This window comes from Mastomys coucha, unplaced genomic scaffold (assembly GCF_008632895.1).
Source record: "Mastomys coucha isolate ucsf_1 unplaced genomic scaffold, UCSF_Mcou_1 pScaffold8, whole genome shotgun sequence".
NCBI classification, from domain to species: Eukaryota; Metazoa; Chordata; class Mammalia; order Rodentia; family Muridae; genus Mastomys; species Mastomys coucha.
In genome coordinates, this window is record NW_022196914.1 from 68,565,533 (window position 1) to 68,578,714 (window position 13,182).

General features: G+C 39.5%; 1 protein-coding gene across 2 annotated transcripts in view; it reads left to right on the forward strand.

Annotated features, from left to right (window-relative positions):
* Nucleotides 1-13,182, forward strand: part of Ercc8 (ERCC excision repair 8, CSA ubiquitin ligase complex subunit) — a 35,393-nt gene that overhangs the window by 3,803 nt on the left and 18,408 nt on the right. The window contains exons 3-7 of one of the 2 annotated variants that reach the window (XM_031360526.1): nt 1,427-1,528; nt 5,537-5,660; nt 8,805-8,886; nt 10,166-10,234; nt 11,749-11,815. In XM_031360526.1, the coding sequence (XP_031216386.1) occupies nt 1,427-1,528; nt 5,537-5,660; nt 8,805-8,886; nt 10,166-10,234; nt 11,749-11,815 (444 nt within the window). The remainder of the gene's footprint in view (nt 1-1,426; nt 1,529-5,536; nt 5,661-8,804; nt 8,887-10,165; nt 10,235-11,748; nt 11,816-13,182) is intronic. The other variant, XM_031360527.1, reaches the window with a different exon arrangement.

The following is a 13,182-nucleotide window of genomic DNA, read 5'->3' on the forward strand; positions in this document are numbered from 1 at the left end:
CAGATGAGATGTACCTGTTTAATTGGCTAACTATATTTTGTGTAATACTGGAATTGCAGTTAAGTTTGATCCTGAAGAGATTTTCCTCTTGTAAAAATTGTAAAAGGATGGTGCCCCGAGTGAGGGGGAATAGAAATGGTGACAGTATTGAATTTGAAATAGGATATGTTCCAATCTGTGGGAAAATAAAAACCCTCCCTTTTGTAGACTTTGTTCTGAATTTGCTTCATACTTTACCACCAGTTGTTTTTTCTAAACTGTAGTATTATGGCTGATGGGCAAGTCAGTTAAATGTTACAGCTTCAAATTGGAAGATTATTTCAGGTAATGTTAGGAAAAAACCAAAATCATAATTGGGAAACAAATAGCCTGCAACAAGCTAAGAGCAGTCCTGGACAGAATCAGGGGTCCTGTGTAATGTATGTGATGGACTAGGAGTATTCTACAAGCTCATTTTGTAAATTAGTTGAATTAACATGAAGAACTTTTTGTTGTCAAGTATATGATTGCATATGACTATTTAGAAATTATTTTATAAAGCTTTTGAATCCAATCATTTCCAGGCTCTCTTGGTGTAATGGACTAATTTGAAGGACAGCTTTGTCCCTTTGCTCCTAAGTCAGACTAAGTGTACAACCCCTAAGCCTGTCATCTCTCTCCTCTCCCTCCCTCCCTTCACAATATAGTCCTCCCTCAGTCGCTACAGTGTGACTCTCTGCACCTTCTCTTCCTCCTTCAGGTACCAGTTTAAATATTATAACCAAGAATGCTGTCCTTGAAGCTTCAAACTAAAATAAAAGTAGCTTATTGCCATGGTGGTCCCAGTTGCAACTTACACTTTTTAAGATCAACACAAGGTCTTTCCTGCTAAACTGTAACCTTACTGGTGGTCAGGGAGCATGCCATGTGTTCACAGCTCATTAGCAGAGGGACAAATGAATGGAATGAATACGTTTATGAAAGGAAGGGAGCCAACTTCCATTTACTGTCACCTCAGCTTTATCATTTAGATGAAATGCCCTCCCTCACTTTGTATTTCTACAAATGTCCAAAGGCTCATAGGTGATTTAACTTGCCCAGGAACCCATAGCTACTGTTGGTGATAGACTAATTCTGTTTTCACTTAGCAGATTTAAGAAGACATTTGGAATGATACTATAATCTTTTACTTTCTTAGCTGTCTTTTGCCGTCTTGACCTACCATCTTTTTATAATCATGGAGGTAAACTTGAAATGATCAAAGGTTGAGCTTTTCTGTAGTTGTGCTTTTGTAAATGTTAAGAAATTCCAGTTTACATAAGTATGTTAGAATTAACTGAACTTGCTGTCTTAATACTTCTGGCATATATAGGTCAGTGTGCAGTTATGAAGGCATCATCCATAGGTGGACTTCTCACAGTGGTTAATGTGACTTTTCTGTCGTCAGCATGTTGTCAGGTGGTTCCGATGGTGTGATTGTACTCTATGACCTTGAGAACGCCAGCAGACAGCCCTATTACACATGTAAAGCAGTGTGTTCCGTTGGCAGGTGTGTATTTGAAAGTATAACTGTGAATATGTAAACAGTTCAGTATCCTTTGCATGAAATTAAAACAGTGAAAGTAGCAGCCATAGGCATGGTGTGAACAAAATTTCAGTTGGCATGGATATCCTTTGACACTTTCTTGAAAAAAAAATTATCAAATTCAATATATTTTTGTCTTGTGACTTCCTCCAAACAGTTTTTGTGTCAACTTTCAAATGAATTTTTAGAAAGACTTTTGTGTCATTTTGTTCTGTACTACAGAGCATATCTCAGTAGCTATGATTTTAAGACCACTTAGTATAAGGTTCATGTATGAATCTTACAACTAATTATAAATGCAAACTAAGTTTTCAACTGATGTTAATGGGGAAAAGATTAAAAACAGAGTGTAATAAATATGCAGTTAGTTCTCTCACCACACATGTATATACTCACTCAAAAAAGTGCAATTTAAGCCCAGTGGCTTTAAACCAGTACTTGGAAGTCAGAGGTAGGCAGATATCCAAATTTGAGGCCAGTCTGGTCTACAGACTGAGTGCTAGGACAGCCAGGGCTACATAGAGAAATTCTGTCTTGAAAAAAACAAAACAATATATATTGCTCAACCTAAAAATATACCTGTCTGTCCTGACTTCTCTGGCTGTTTGGTAGTTTCTTTTTTACTAAGAGTCATTCGAAGCTCTTTTGCCATCTGTGTCTGTCTGATCTGTTCTTAAGCAAACTTTGCCTTAGCCAGTGTGCTCTCACAGGGAGAATCTCACAGAGCTGTATGTTCCCAGAGCACTGCAAAGGACCCTAGGTTCTGATTTATAATTGTGTGTTTACATACTATTTATTTTAGAAACATGGTTTTGAAAATCTGTCTTGAGACTGGCTTATTTTGTTTTTGAGGTCGTTTTACTGGTTCCATCATTCTTAGCAGGCTTCTGTGATAATTAAGTATTTTTAAAGCATGTTCAAAGCTGTAAAAACTACTGTGTAAATCAAAAGGAATATAAGTTAAAGAAAAAGTTCAGAGTCAGCTATATGACTCAGTGGGTAAAGGCATTTTGTCACCATTCCCGGTGACCTTGGTGCTGTCCCTGAGACCCACATAATAGAAGGAGAGAACTGGTTGTCATGAGTTGTTTTCTGGACTTTACATGCAGGCCATGTATACAAACATACACACACATGCGCACGTGTGTGTATACACACGTAATTAAAAATTAAGACTATTACCTACTCAAATACTCTAGGATAGCTGAGCACAGTGGTGCATGCCTTTAGTCCCAACACTTGGGAGGCAGAAGCAAGGAGTTTGAGGCCAGCCTGATCAACCTAGTGAATTCCAAGACAGCTAGGACTATGTAGAGACCCTGTCTCCAAAACAAAGAAACAAACAAAAAAACCAAAGAAGCAAAACAAAATACTCTAGGATAACTTTTTGTAGACTATTATTTCATTAACATTGTCATACTTGTGTGTGTCTTAATCGTATTTACCTCCCACTCCTTCAGGACTCTCTCACCATGTCCACCTCCAACTTTGTTTTCTTCTTTTGTAACTCATTGAGTCCAGATAGTGCGGAAGGCACGCTCATAGACACAAAGTCATCCATCCGTTGCCAGTAGCTCCTCAGCTAGGAGTGGAGCCTTGTGAGCTCCTCCCCCAGGCTGGCTTGATCCTGTGTGAGCCTTAGGCAGGTAATCATGGCTGCTGTGACTTCATGCAACAGCCATGCTGTCCCTGTCTTCATCTCCATTCTATCTACCCTCACAGCACTGAGCACTTAGCAGTTCTGAAGCTCAGCACTTGGCCTGTTCCGAGTCTTTGCTTTAGCTACTGCCCCTGCAGAAAGAAGCTTCTCTGAGCCCGAGGGAAGCCCAGGCTATGGTATAAAGAAGGCAACTAACACCATGTCCATTTAGCAAAGCAACTCTAGTAGGTTAGCTGCCCAGAGCCTGTGAACTTCCTAGCCGTGGGCTTTTAAAGAGCTTTACAGTAAGTAGTAGGCACAAGTGCCTTTTTGTGAAGCATACCTCAAATCCCAGCTTGCCACTGATTGCCATCTTGCCTGGCAGGCTGGTATTGTAGCATGCAGCTTCTATAGCTGGGTAATACCGCTATTGAGTTTCTCTCCTAGTGGCCTACATAGCAGCTTCCCGCACTGTGAAAGCTAGCTAGCCAGGAGGATGCTTGCAGGTCAGTTCCAGCTTGATTTCTCCCTGTCCTGCAACCAAGATGTACTATGTCTTCAGCAATAATGCCTTACCATCTAATTAATGGTGGGCAACCAAGATTAATAACAGTAGCCTAGGGCCTCCCAGAATTGCAACACAGTATGGGACCTGCTTTTTAAGAGGCTTGAGCCATTTACACACTTTCAATCCTAATCAAAAAGAAAAACAAAGGAAATTAAATTCTAAAATGCTGGCCTTGAATTCACAAGAGATCTGCCTGCCTCTGCTTCCTAGGTGCTAAGATTAAAGGTTTGTGCCACTACACCCAGCTTTAATTTAATAATTTAAAAAAATCTGATATCTGAGATTAAAATTTAGCATTAAGTTTATTAAATAATGAAATATATGCAAATTTTATGTTTGACATAAGTGTTTGTGTGAATATGTATACATATAATATTACTCTATGATCTGGTAAGTTTTTTGGTATGTAATATAAGTAAATGTTTAGTGTATATCTATATTTTATTATATTATGACTTTTATTCCTAGGTTCAAAGTCTAAAAGTATGACATTGAAGTTCAAAATGGGTATATTCATAATATCATTTTAAAAAATAATTGTAATAAAATTCATTATGTTATTGTGGCTTAGGCAACTTAGTAATATTTAGGGTTGGTATACTTAATTTGTTCATGAGCTTTAATAAGATTTTACTACCAAAATTTTTACTAAATATACTTGAAAATAACACATGTAATAGAATGATATATTATGTCCTGTTTCAAAATTTAAATTTAAAATATAAATGAGCTTTTGATTGTATTTCTACAGTAAGGACTGGCTTTATTTAAAACAACTCATCAGAAAGTCTATGTTGAAACCAAGACTCTGTGGAGCGTATCAGAGTCATTCTAACTTATTTCAAGTCGAAATTTATTGGAGTGTGCTTGTATCTCATGTAACTGTGGAGAAAACGAGAGAATCATCTTTACTCTGTGAGCAGAAAGAAAGAAACAAATGCTAGAACAGGGAACGTCCTAAGGCCACATGACAGAAATGATGCTATATTGATACGTCTCAACAATGTAGGCCCAACTGTACAGCTCTAACCAATCGCTCACTTTCCTTGGGATTTCATCCATACCTGAAGATTTGGCATTCCAAACAGATCAATAAAGCTCAGCACACAGTTTTACCCTTCATGCCAAGGACAAGAAAAAGACAATTTTGAGGGTCTCTCACTTTCTATAACAGAAAGTAGGTACATGCTCTCAACAAAAAGAGGCTCCCTGCAACCAGGAGGAGTTTGAATTCTTAGCTGAAAAGAAAAAAGGTACTTATGAACTGCTGTCCACATGTTTAATTGTCTTCACCCAACAGTGGGTAAACACTATTATGTGTGGAATCTCATGGCAGTGTGTGGAGCTTTCCACAGATCTAATAATGATAATTGAGAAAGGAAAATCCCACACCAGTACTGAAAACCAACTGCCACCTCCAAGGTGTAGGAAATCCACTGGAGTTGGCCACACACACCCTACCCCAACACACAGATGCACTGACCCCAACACACACACACACACACACACACACTGAATGCAATACAGGAGTGAGCATATCCCACATAGTATGCCTCAGGAGAAGGCATGCCTCCACATCTCATGTGGGAACCAAATCTGTAGATGCCTAGACATCCTCTCTTCCCTTCAGAGCAGATAGGATGAGGATGTGTGATGTTACCGTAGCAATCTATATCTTCCTACCTGAACCTGCTTCTTTTCATAATAATACATTTGAAACTCCCCCAAGATTTGAAGACTGTAAATCTCACTTGCTGTTTTGTAGAAGCCATCCCGATGTTCACAAGTACAGCGTGGAGACAGTTCAGTGGTACCCTCATGACACTGGCTTGTTCACATCCAGCTCATTTGATAAAACTCTGAAAGTATGGGATACAAACACATTGCAGGTAAGAACATTAACAACCTTTCCAAATTGCTATACAGGATAATGGAAAATTGAGTTTTCAACTGTGGATGATCTTTTTAAGATGTTCTGAGCGTCAGTTATGAAAACAGTATAGTTAAGGAGATTTATACCCTGGTTAACTTACTTCTACTGATTAGCTCTGTGACAATGGGCAAATGCCAAAGAACCCTTCATCTCTGTACCCTTGTCTGAAATGAGGGCAAGATAGCACCTTCTAGAGTGTATGGTGCCATCTATTCTAGATGGCTTATTTACCAATATACATAAAATATCTAGCACAATGCCTAGCACATAATGAACACGCAAAACCTTAGCAAATACCTTTGTTATTTGAAAACTTTGAGCTAAGGAATAGAATTAGACTTTTCCCTTCTTGATGTAAAAGCTTACAGAAAAAGAAAGCTTTTAAAGTAGAGTAAAAAATAGATAGCAGAGATGAGAATTTTATGATAATTAGTGAAATTTTTCAGTACTACTCTTTTCTCTCAGCTTTCTCCATACCTGTAAAACCTCTCTATAGAAATGTGGCATCGCTTCAGAGTTATTTCCTATATTTTTGTGTTCTGTGCCAGCCAGGATTATGTAGCAAGACCTTTTCTCAACAAACAAACAAACAAACAAACCAAAAGCCAACAAAACAAAACCCATCATATGTGGTAAAGATTAAATGCATGTTGTGAACTTCCTGTTTGGACCAAAGTGGGGTATCTTGAGGTCTAACCAATCCTCCATTGGCAAACCCAGCAAAATTCTGTTTAAAGGGTTTGAAAAGCTGCTAAGGAATCTAGAACCCTATAGGCTGGTTCTCAGAGACAGAAGTATCTAGAAAGTAACTTCAACTTCATAAATGTTGCACTCTTGTCATTTTTATGTACAGCAAGAGACAGAGAAGGCAGGACTTGGATAGCTTTTAAGACACAGAGTAGCAGTGGGTCATGGTATATATGCCAATAATTCTAGCATTTGGGAGGCTAAGGAGTCATGCGTTTGAAGCCAGCCTGCACTTCTTGTGAGTTCAAGGCCAGCCTGGGCTATAGAGCAAGACCCTGTCTCAGTGCAGCAGCAACACACAAACACACACACACACACACACACAAGAATGGTTCCCAGTTCTGGAATGGGAATGAGGTAGTTTATTATGATCAAAGGGTTTGCAAGAAAAGCATCTGGAAGTAACCCAGGGACTGGTCTATTTGAATCTGATGCCAGAGTGAGTATACACTGAAAGTAGAGGTTTGTGAGTCAGTGACATTCAGCTGCAGAGAGGAAGCTTACCAGGGTTATAGAACAGAAGAACTGCAACAAACCCTGCAAAGTAATGGAAAGGAAAAAAGACTGCTTTAAGGACAGTGGGGTGAACAGCTGTATTGGTTATCTTCCTAGCTGGCAAACCAGATAGAATAACGAGGGTATCAGTGACAGTGAAAGAATAGTGTAAATAAGAATATTAAGATTGCAGTGAGTTAAGTAGTAGTAAGTGAGTCCTGGAGAGATGACTCAGTGGTTAAGAGCACTGGCTGCTGTTCCAGAGGACCTGGTTCAATTCCCAGCACCCACATGGTATCTCATTGTATAGTCTGTAAGTATAATTCCAGGGGGTCTGGCACCCTCACACAGACATGAATGTAGAGAAAACACCAGTGCACATTAAATTAAATTAAATTATTTTAAAAAGAAACGGTGATTAAAGATTGCTTAATTTGATATGAAAAAAGAGGAAAGAAAGTTGAGGGGTGTTATTTCTTTATTTTGCCTTGGGGATAGATACTAAGATGAATAGGATTTAGCTTTCAGTGCTGCTGGGAATGAGCCAGAAAGGACAGTAGTTAGAGTTAATTCATAGGAAACCTGTAGATTGAAATTGCCCACAGTGTTGAGGGGATCTGAATTCAATCAGAGACATTACTTGTGAAATGGGCAAGGACTATTTTTCCATGATGGAAATGAAGAGTAGAAGGTGTAAGCAAAAATAACTGGCTACTTAAGAGATTGGAGATGTCTGATTCAGTGGCTTTTATTTTCTCTTTGAACTAAAAGATCTGATCACCTATTGTGATTGAGTAAGGATGTTTGTAAACAGTGGAGAGAGCTGGAAATGCTGCAGGATATTGCAGACAACTAGTTAGTAGACTCTGCACTGGGGGCTGTCAATCCTTACTAAAGTCTCCCTGCAGTGAGTGCTCTTCTACTGAGGCCAGCCTGCTAACTGCAGGGTTACCCTGAGTAAAGCAGAGACTGACCAAGAGTAAGCTGTGGGCAAGTCTGACTCAGGGTGTCTTGTAAATAAAGTGATATTAAGAATACATACATTGGGGCTGGAGAGATGGCTCAGTGGTTAAGGGCACTAACTGTTCTTCCAGAGGTCATGAGTTTCATTCCCAGCAACCACATGATGGCTCACAACTATCTGTAATGGGACCTGCTGCCCTCTTCTGTTGTGTCTGAGGACAGCTACAGTGTACTCATATGAATTAAATAATTAAAAAGAATACAGGTATCTTCATTAGTTGCTAGTGACTGCTTTGACACTACAGTAGCAGAGATGTCTGTCTTTGCTCATTGACACTGCAGAAAAAGCTTGCCAGCCCTTTTGTACAATCAGTGTGGCCATAGATTCAAAAAAGGAGGTATTATGGCTTTGGGGTAGAGGTCTTGACAAATAGGATAGCAACAAACAGAGAGAGTGGTGTTGAATGTGTTGGCCTTTACAGTCCAAGCTGGAGAGTAAAAGTGGACAGGAAGGAATGCTAGGGATTTGGGGGTTTGTTCAAGAATTCTAGGGTAGTTGAAGAAAGCCAAAGGAGATAGTCTGGTTACAGATAAGTGTCATTTATGATTTCAAGGCATGTGATTGGCATCATGGGATGAAAACTGGGGCCATGTGGCTCTGAGACAGAGCTAGCTAGCTCATTGCTGGAGATGCTAGCCTGCTAGAGAGGAATGGGGAGCCAGAGGCTTGTCTTGCCTTAACTTCTGAGATTTATCATGTTTTAGTTGATATGTTGCTAACAGTCAATTAATAATATGTTTTAGATGTGGGAAGGAGATTTTTGCTTTGGTTTTACATTTTTTTTTGTTTGTTTTTGTTTGCTCATTTGATTTTTGATCATCTCTTCATTAACAGGCTGCAGATGTATTTAATTTTGAGGAAACAGTTTATAGTCATCACATGTCCCCAGCAGCCACCAAGCACTGTCTGGTAGCAGGTGAGTATATATCCTTTTGCCTTTTAGCATATGGAAAACTCTCCATTTTAGAGTTAGTTATGTTAACCCAGGAAAACATTAGTCCAGGTAAAGATTACTTTAAACACTATATCCTAGTGTAGGTTCAACACATGCTAATGCCTAGGATTCAAAGACTGCGAGAGTATCAGTTCTCTCTCCCCTTTCTTTTTTCGTTTTGCTTTGCTCTTTCAGAGAGCCCGTGTCTGTTCTCTGAGGGATCCTTTTAAATCACTAATCTTCCAGGTGTTTTTATATGAACAAAATATGGCAACTGGGACTGGCGAGGTTCCTCAGTGGGTAGGGCTGTTTGCTGCCAAGCTTGGTACCTAGAATGTGATCTCTAGAACACACATAGTAGGACAGACTGACTACAGCAGGTTTTCCTCTGATCTCAGCACATGTCCTATCTCTCTCTCTCTCTCTCTCTTTCTCTCTCTCTCTCTCTCTCTCACACACACACACACACACACACACACAAAACCATAAATGTATTTTTTTAATTTGATAATTTTTCCTGTTCAACACAATAAAAGGAAAACTTCTTTCTCTTTCATATTGTTATGGAAAGCAAATAGGCTTTATTATGAATCCTGCAATAACAACAAAACATTCATGTATAAAAAAGAAAAACTGTTAACCTAATATTAGGTGTCTGACCCCAGGACTCCATTATTCCTGGGTACTGCATGAGCCACCTGGCCTGAGTTTTCATCCCACAGCTGGGCATCAAGCAGCTGCTTCATTTCTAAGAGCCAGACACTAACTGATCTTCAAGATCTTCAGCCTGGGTCAGTTGCTAGGATACTGTCTCTAGCAATTGGAGTGATAGCCATAGCATTAGCTTGGGGAAACTGCTGTTGAACTTGAATGGTTTCATGTGATAACAGGGCAAAGAACGATACATACCCTTGGAATGCTGGTGGACGCTCCCCTGTGACACCTCACTGTACTTACTTCTCGGTGTTTCCACACAGCCTTACAACCTGTGCAGACTGTTCTGTTGTAAGATGAGAATAGGCAGTGGAGCACAGGTCTACTGTGAGTGAAGTGCAGACACAGGTCCATTTCTCAGTCATAACCAATAGAGACAGATAGTTTATATGTTTGTAAATGTGTTATGGCATGCCTCTTCTATTTCTGTGTAGGTAGACTGAAAATGGTGTGATTCTTAGTGGTAATTTGCTGAGATTTTTTTTATAATGTATAATAAATATTATATAAAAACTTTTTTTTTTTTGTTTTTGTTTTTTTCTAACAGTTGGAACTAGAGGGCCCAAAGTACAACTTTGTGACTTAAAGTCTGGATCCTGTTCTCACATTCTACAGGGTATTTTTTCTTTGTTTAAATATGGAACAACTACTACTTTGAGTAAACTGTTCAGTAAGAAGAAACGTTGCTAACAATGCGCTTTGTAAATGATATAACTGATGCATTTCGTGCTAGTTAAGTCAGCAGAGAAGTAAAGGTCCTTCTGTGCATTACTCTTGTAAGACTCAGCTGTGGAGACATTTCTATGAACAGTGACTGCCAGGGGAGCTCAGAGGACAGCCTTGGCTGCTTCTACATGAAAACCATTAAACTAGGAAAGAGACGCAGCTCATGAACGATGTGGCTGTTAATGAAGAAGCTTTGTTCTTAATACTTAAATAGCTTTGCTCCTCAATACAGATATTTTAGAAAAAAGTGATATAGCAATACTCTGGGGAAACTACATTAATATAAATAACTTCATTAATTTTTATTTATATTATTTCATCTAATTCTAAACAATGAAATGTTGGAATGTAACTCAGAAATGTACGTTTTTATCCGTCTCTGAGAAATATAAATATACCAGAAAAGCTTGATGGAATGAGTAGCTTTTTTTTAAAGGTTTATTTAGTAATTTAATGTGTATGAGTGTTTCCTTGCATGCATGTATGTGCACCACAAGTGTGCCTGGTGCCCTCGGAAGTCAGAAGAGGCTGTCAGCTTCCCTGGGACTGGAGGTAGAGTTTTGAACTGCCTTGCAGTTGCTGCAAATCAAACCCCAGTCCTCTGCAAGAACAACAAGGCTCTTAACCACTGACCAACCCTGCAGCCAGTGGGTAGCATTTTTGATATCATTATCATCAATAATTTCAGTTGGTTAAAAAGCTAGGCAGATGTCTGGTTAAAAATCAGACATTTGTCTGATTTGAATAGTTCCATTAGGTAAAAATGTTCTATGAATTTGTCATCTCAGCTTTTTAGAAACAGCTGTTAACATACTTTTTTCAGTCAAGAGTCTTTTCTTTTTTCTGTTAAAACTTTGTAAGATACCATAAAATATTCTTCTTTCTTTAAAATACTTAATTTTATTGCCATGTATTTCTGTTATAGAGATAGACACCTCAGTGATGTGGATTATCCAAAATAGTAATTGTATTTTTTCCAAAGCAGAAGCCAGTCAGTCCTTATACATTAAAAGTCCTCCATTAAAAACTTCCCAGAGGGGCTGGAGAGATGGCTCAGCGGTTAAGACTGACTGCTCTTCCAAAGGTCCTGAGTTCAAATTCCAGCAACCACATGGTGGCTCACAACCATCCGTAATGAGATCTGACTCCCTCTTCTGAGGTGTCTGAAGACAGCTACAGTGTATTCACATAAGTCTTAAATAAAAAAAAAAAAAAAAAAAAAAAAAAAAAAAAAAAAACCTTCCAGAAACCTCACATCAGTCTTTAAATGAAGACACTGCAAGCTTAAGACGTGACCATATCCATTCAGTACTATTTATGCTTGCTGTTTTCTGAGTGAGGCAAAATTATTGCCTTCTTCCTCTGTTTTGTTTTTTTAAATATTTCACTCACTTGTATTTGCAGGTCACAGACAGGAAATATTGGCTGTTTCCTGGTCACCACGCCATGACTATATCTTGGCAACAGCAAGGTAAAGTGCAGCTTACTTGGTTTTACTCTTAATATTAGTAGTTAGAAGCAATTGGAGAGATTGCATTTTCATAAGATACAGATTTTGTCATATATAGTTAGTACCTGAAAATGAAACATTAAGTAAACATCCCAATTCCTATCAGCCGAGAACATGCCCTCTGCATCTTTTGTATGTGTGCAGGTGCACATGTGTGTGTGCGTACGCCAGGCCCACCCTGGGGCTGTCATCCTCCCTTGGAGTTATTAAGAAGCTTTTGACTGAGCCTTGGCTTTTCCGTTCAGGGAGGCGGCAGGCTGGCTTGTTTTCCTCTTCCCAGTGCTGGGATTACAGAAGCACACAGCTACAGTTGGCTTTGCAGGGAACCTACACTCACGTCCTCACCCTCATGTTGCAGGCTCAATCTGTGAGCTGCCTACACAGTGCCCTCCTTTGCATGATAGCCATCTTCAAGGCATTCACACTTCAGAACCCAGAGAAAACAAGAGACTCTCTAGTGACAAATATCAGTTCACACATCTAGTAACACAATTGTGTTGTTTTCCTACATGGAAGTATAACACTACATACACACTTAAGAGTAGTTTCTTTAACCCAGAAGTTTTGCTCTGGTAATGAAGTACCCATCTATTCATTAATTGAGTTTGTTAATATTTAATGGTTACTACCTGTTCCAAGTATTATACTAGAGACACAGGTTGATAGCAACTTCAGAAAACAGACAGTCTGAAGCAGGAACATGTGAAATGCCATAGTTGCAGTAGACCTTCAGTAACTAATACAGGAAGAGAGCAGGACTGCTTGACCTCGGTGAGGTGCCCTCGGTGAGGTCAGACAGTGTGGGGGGCGGGGTATGGATTGGAGGTGAGCTTGTAAAGATTCAGAACTATAGGCTATGGGAGATTAGCTAGTTACAGTACATAGGACTGCTGGACAGCTGTGCTCAGTTCAAGAAATAGACTACAGCCATACCCAGCCACAGAAATCTAAATATCACATGACACAGACAAAGATTTTTGGTGTATAAAGGAAAGTACCTCAACATATGTAAGCCGTGGAAGCCCTGCTAAAAGGAAACATACACAAAAAACTGTAGGAGGGATCAGTGACCTGAGGAGGTAAAAGTGTGACTACTGAGGTACATGACAGCTGGACTGTAACTATCAAAAGGCAAATAGGTCAGGCAAGATGGCAGGGGAAGATGCTTGCTGCCAAGCCTGCCAGGAAGGAGAGAACAAGCTCATATAAGTTGTCCTCTGGCCGGGCAGTGGTGGCGCATGTCTTTAATCCCAGCACTTGGGAGGCAGGTGGATTTCTGAGTTCGAGGTTAGCCTGGTCTACAGAGTGAGTTCCAGGACAGCCAGGGC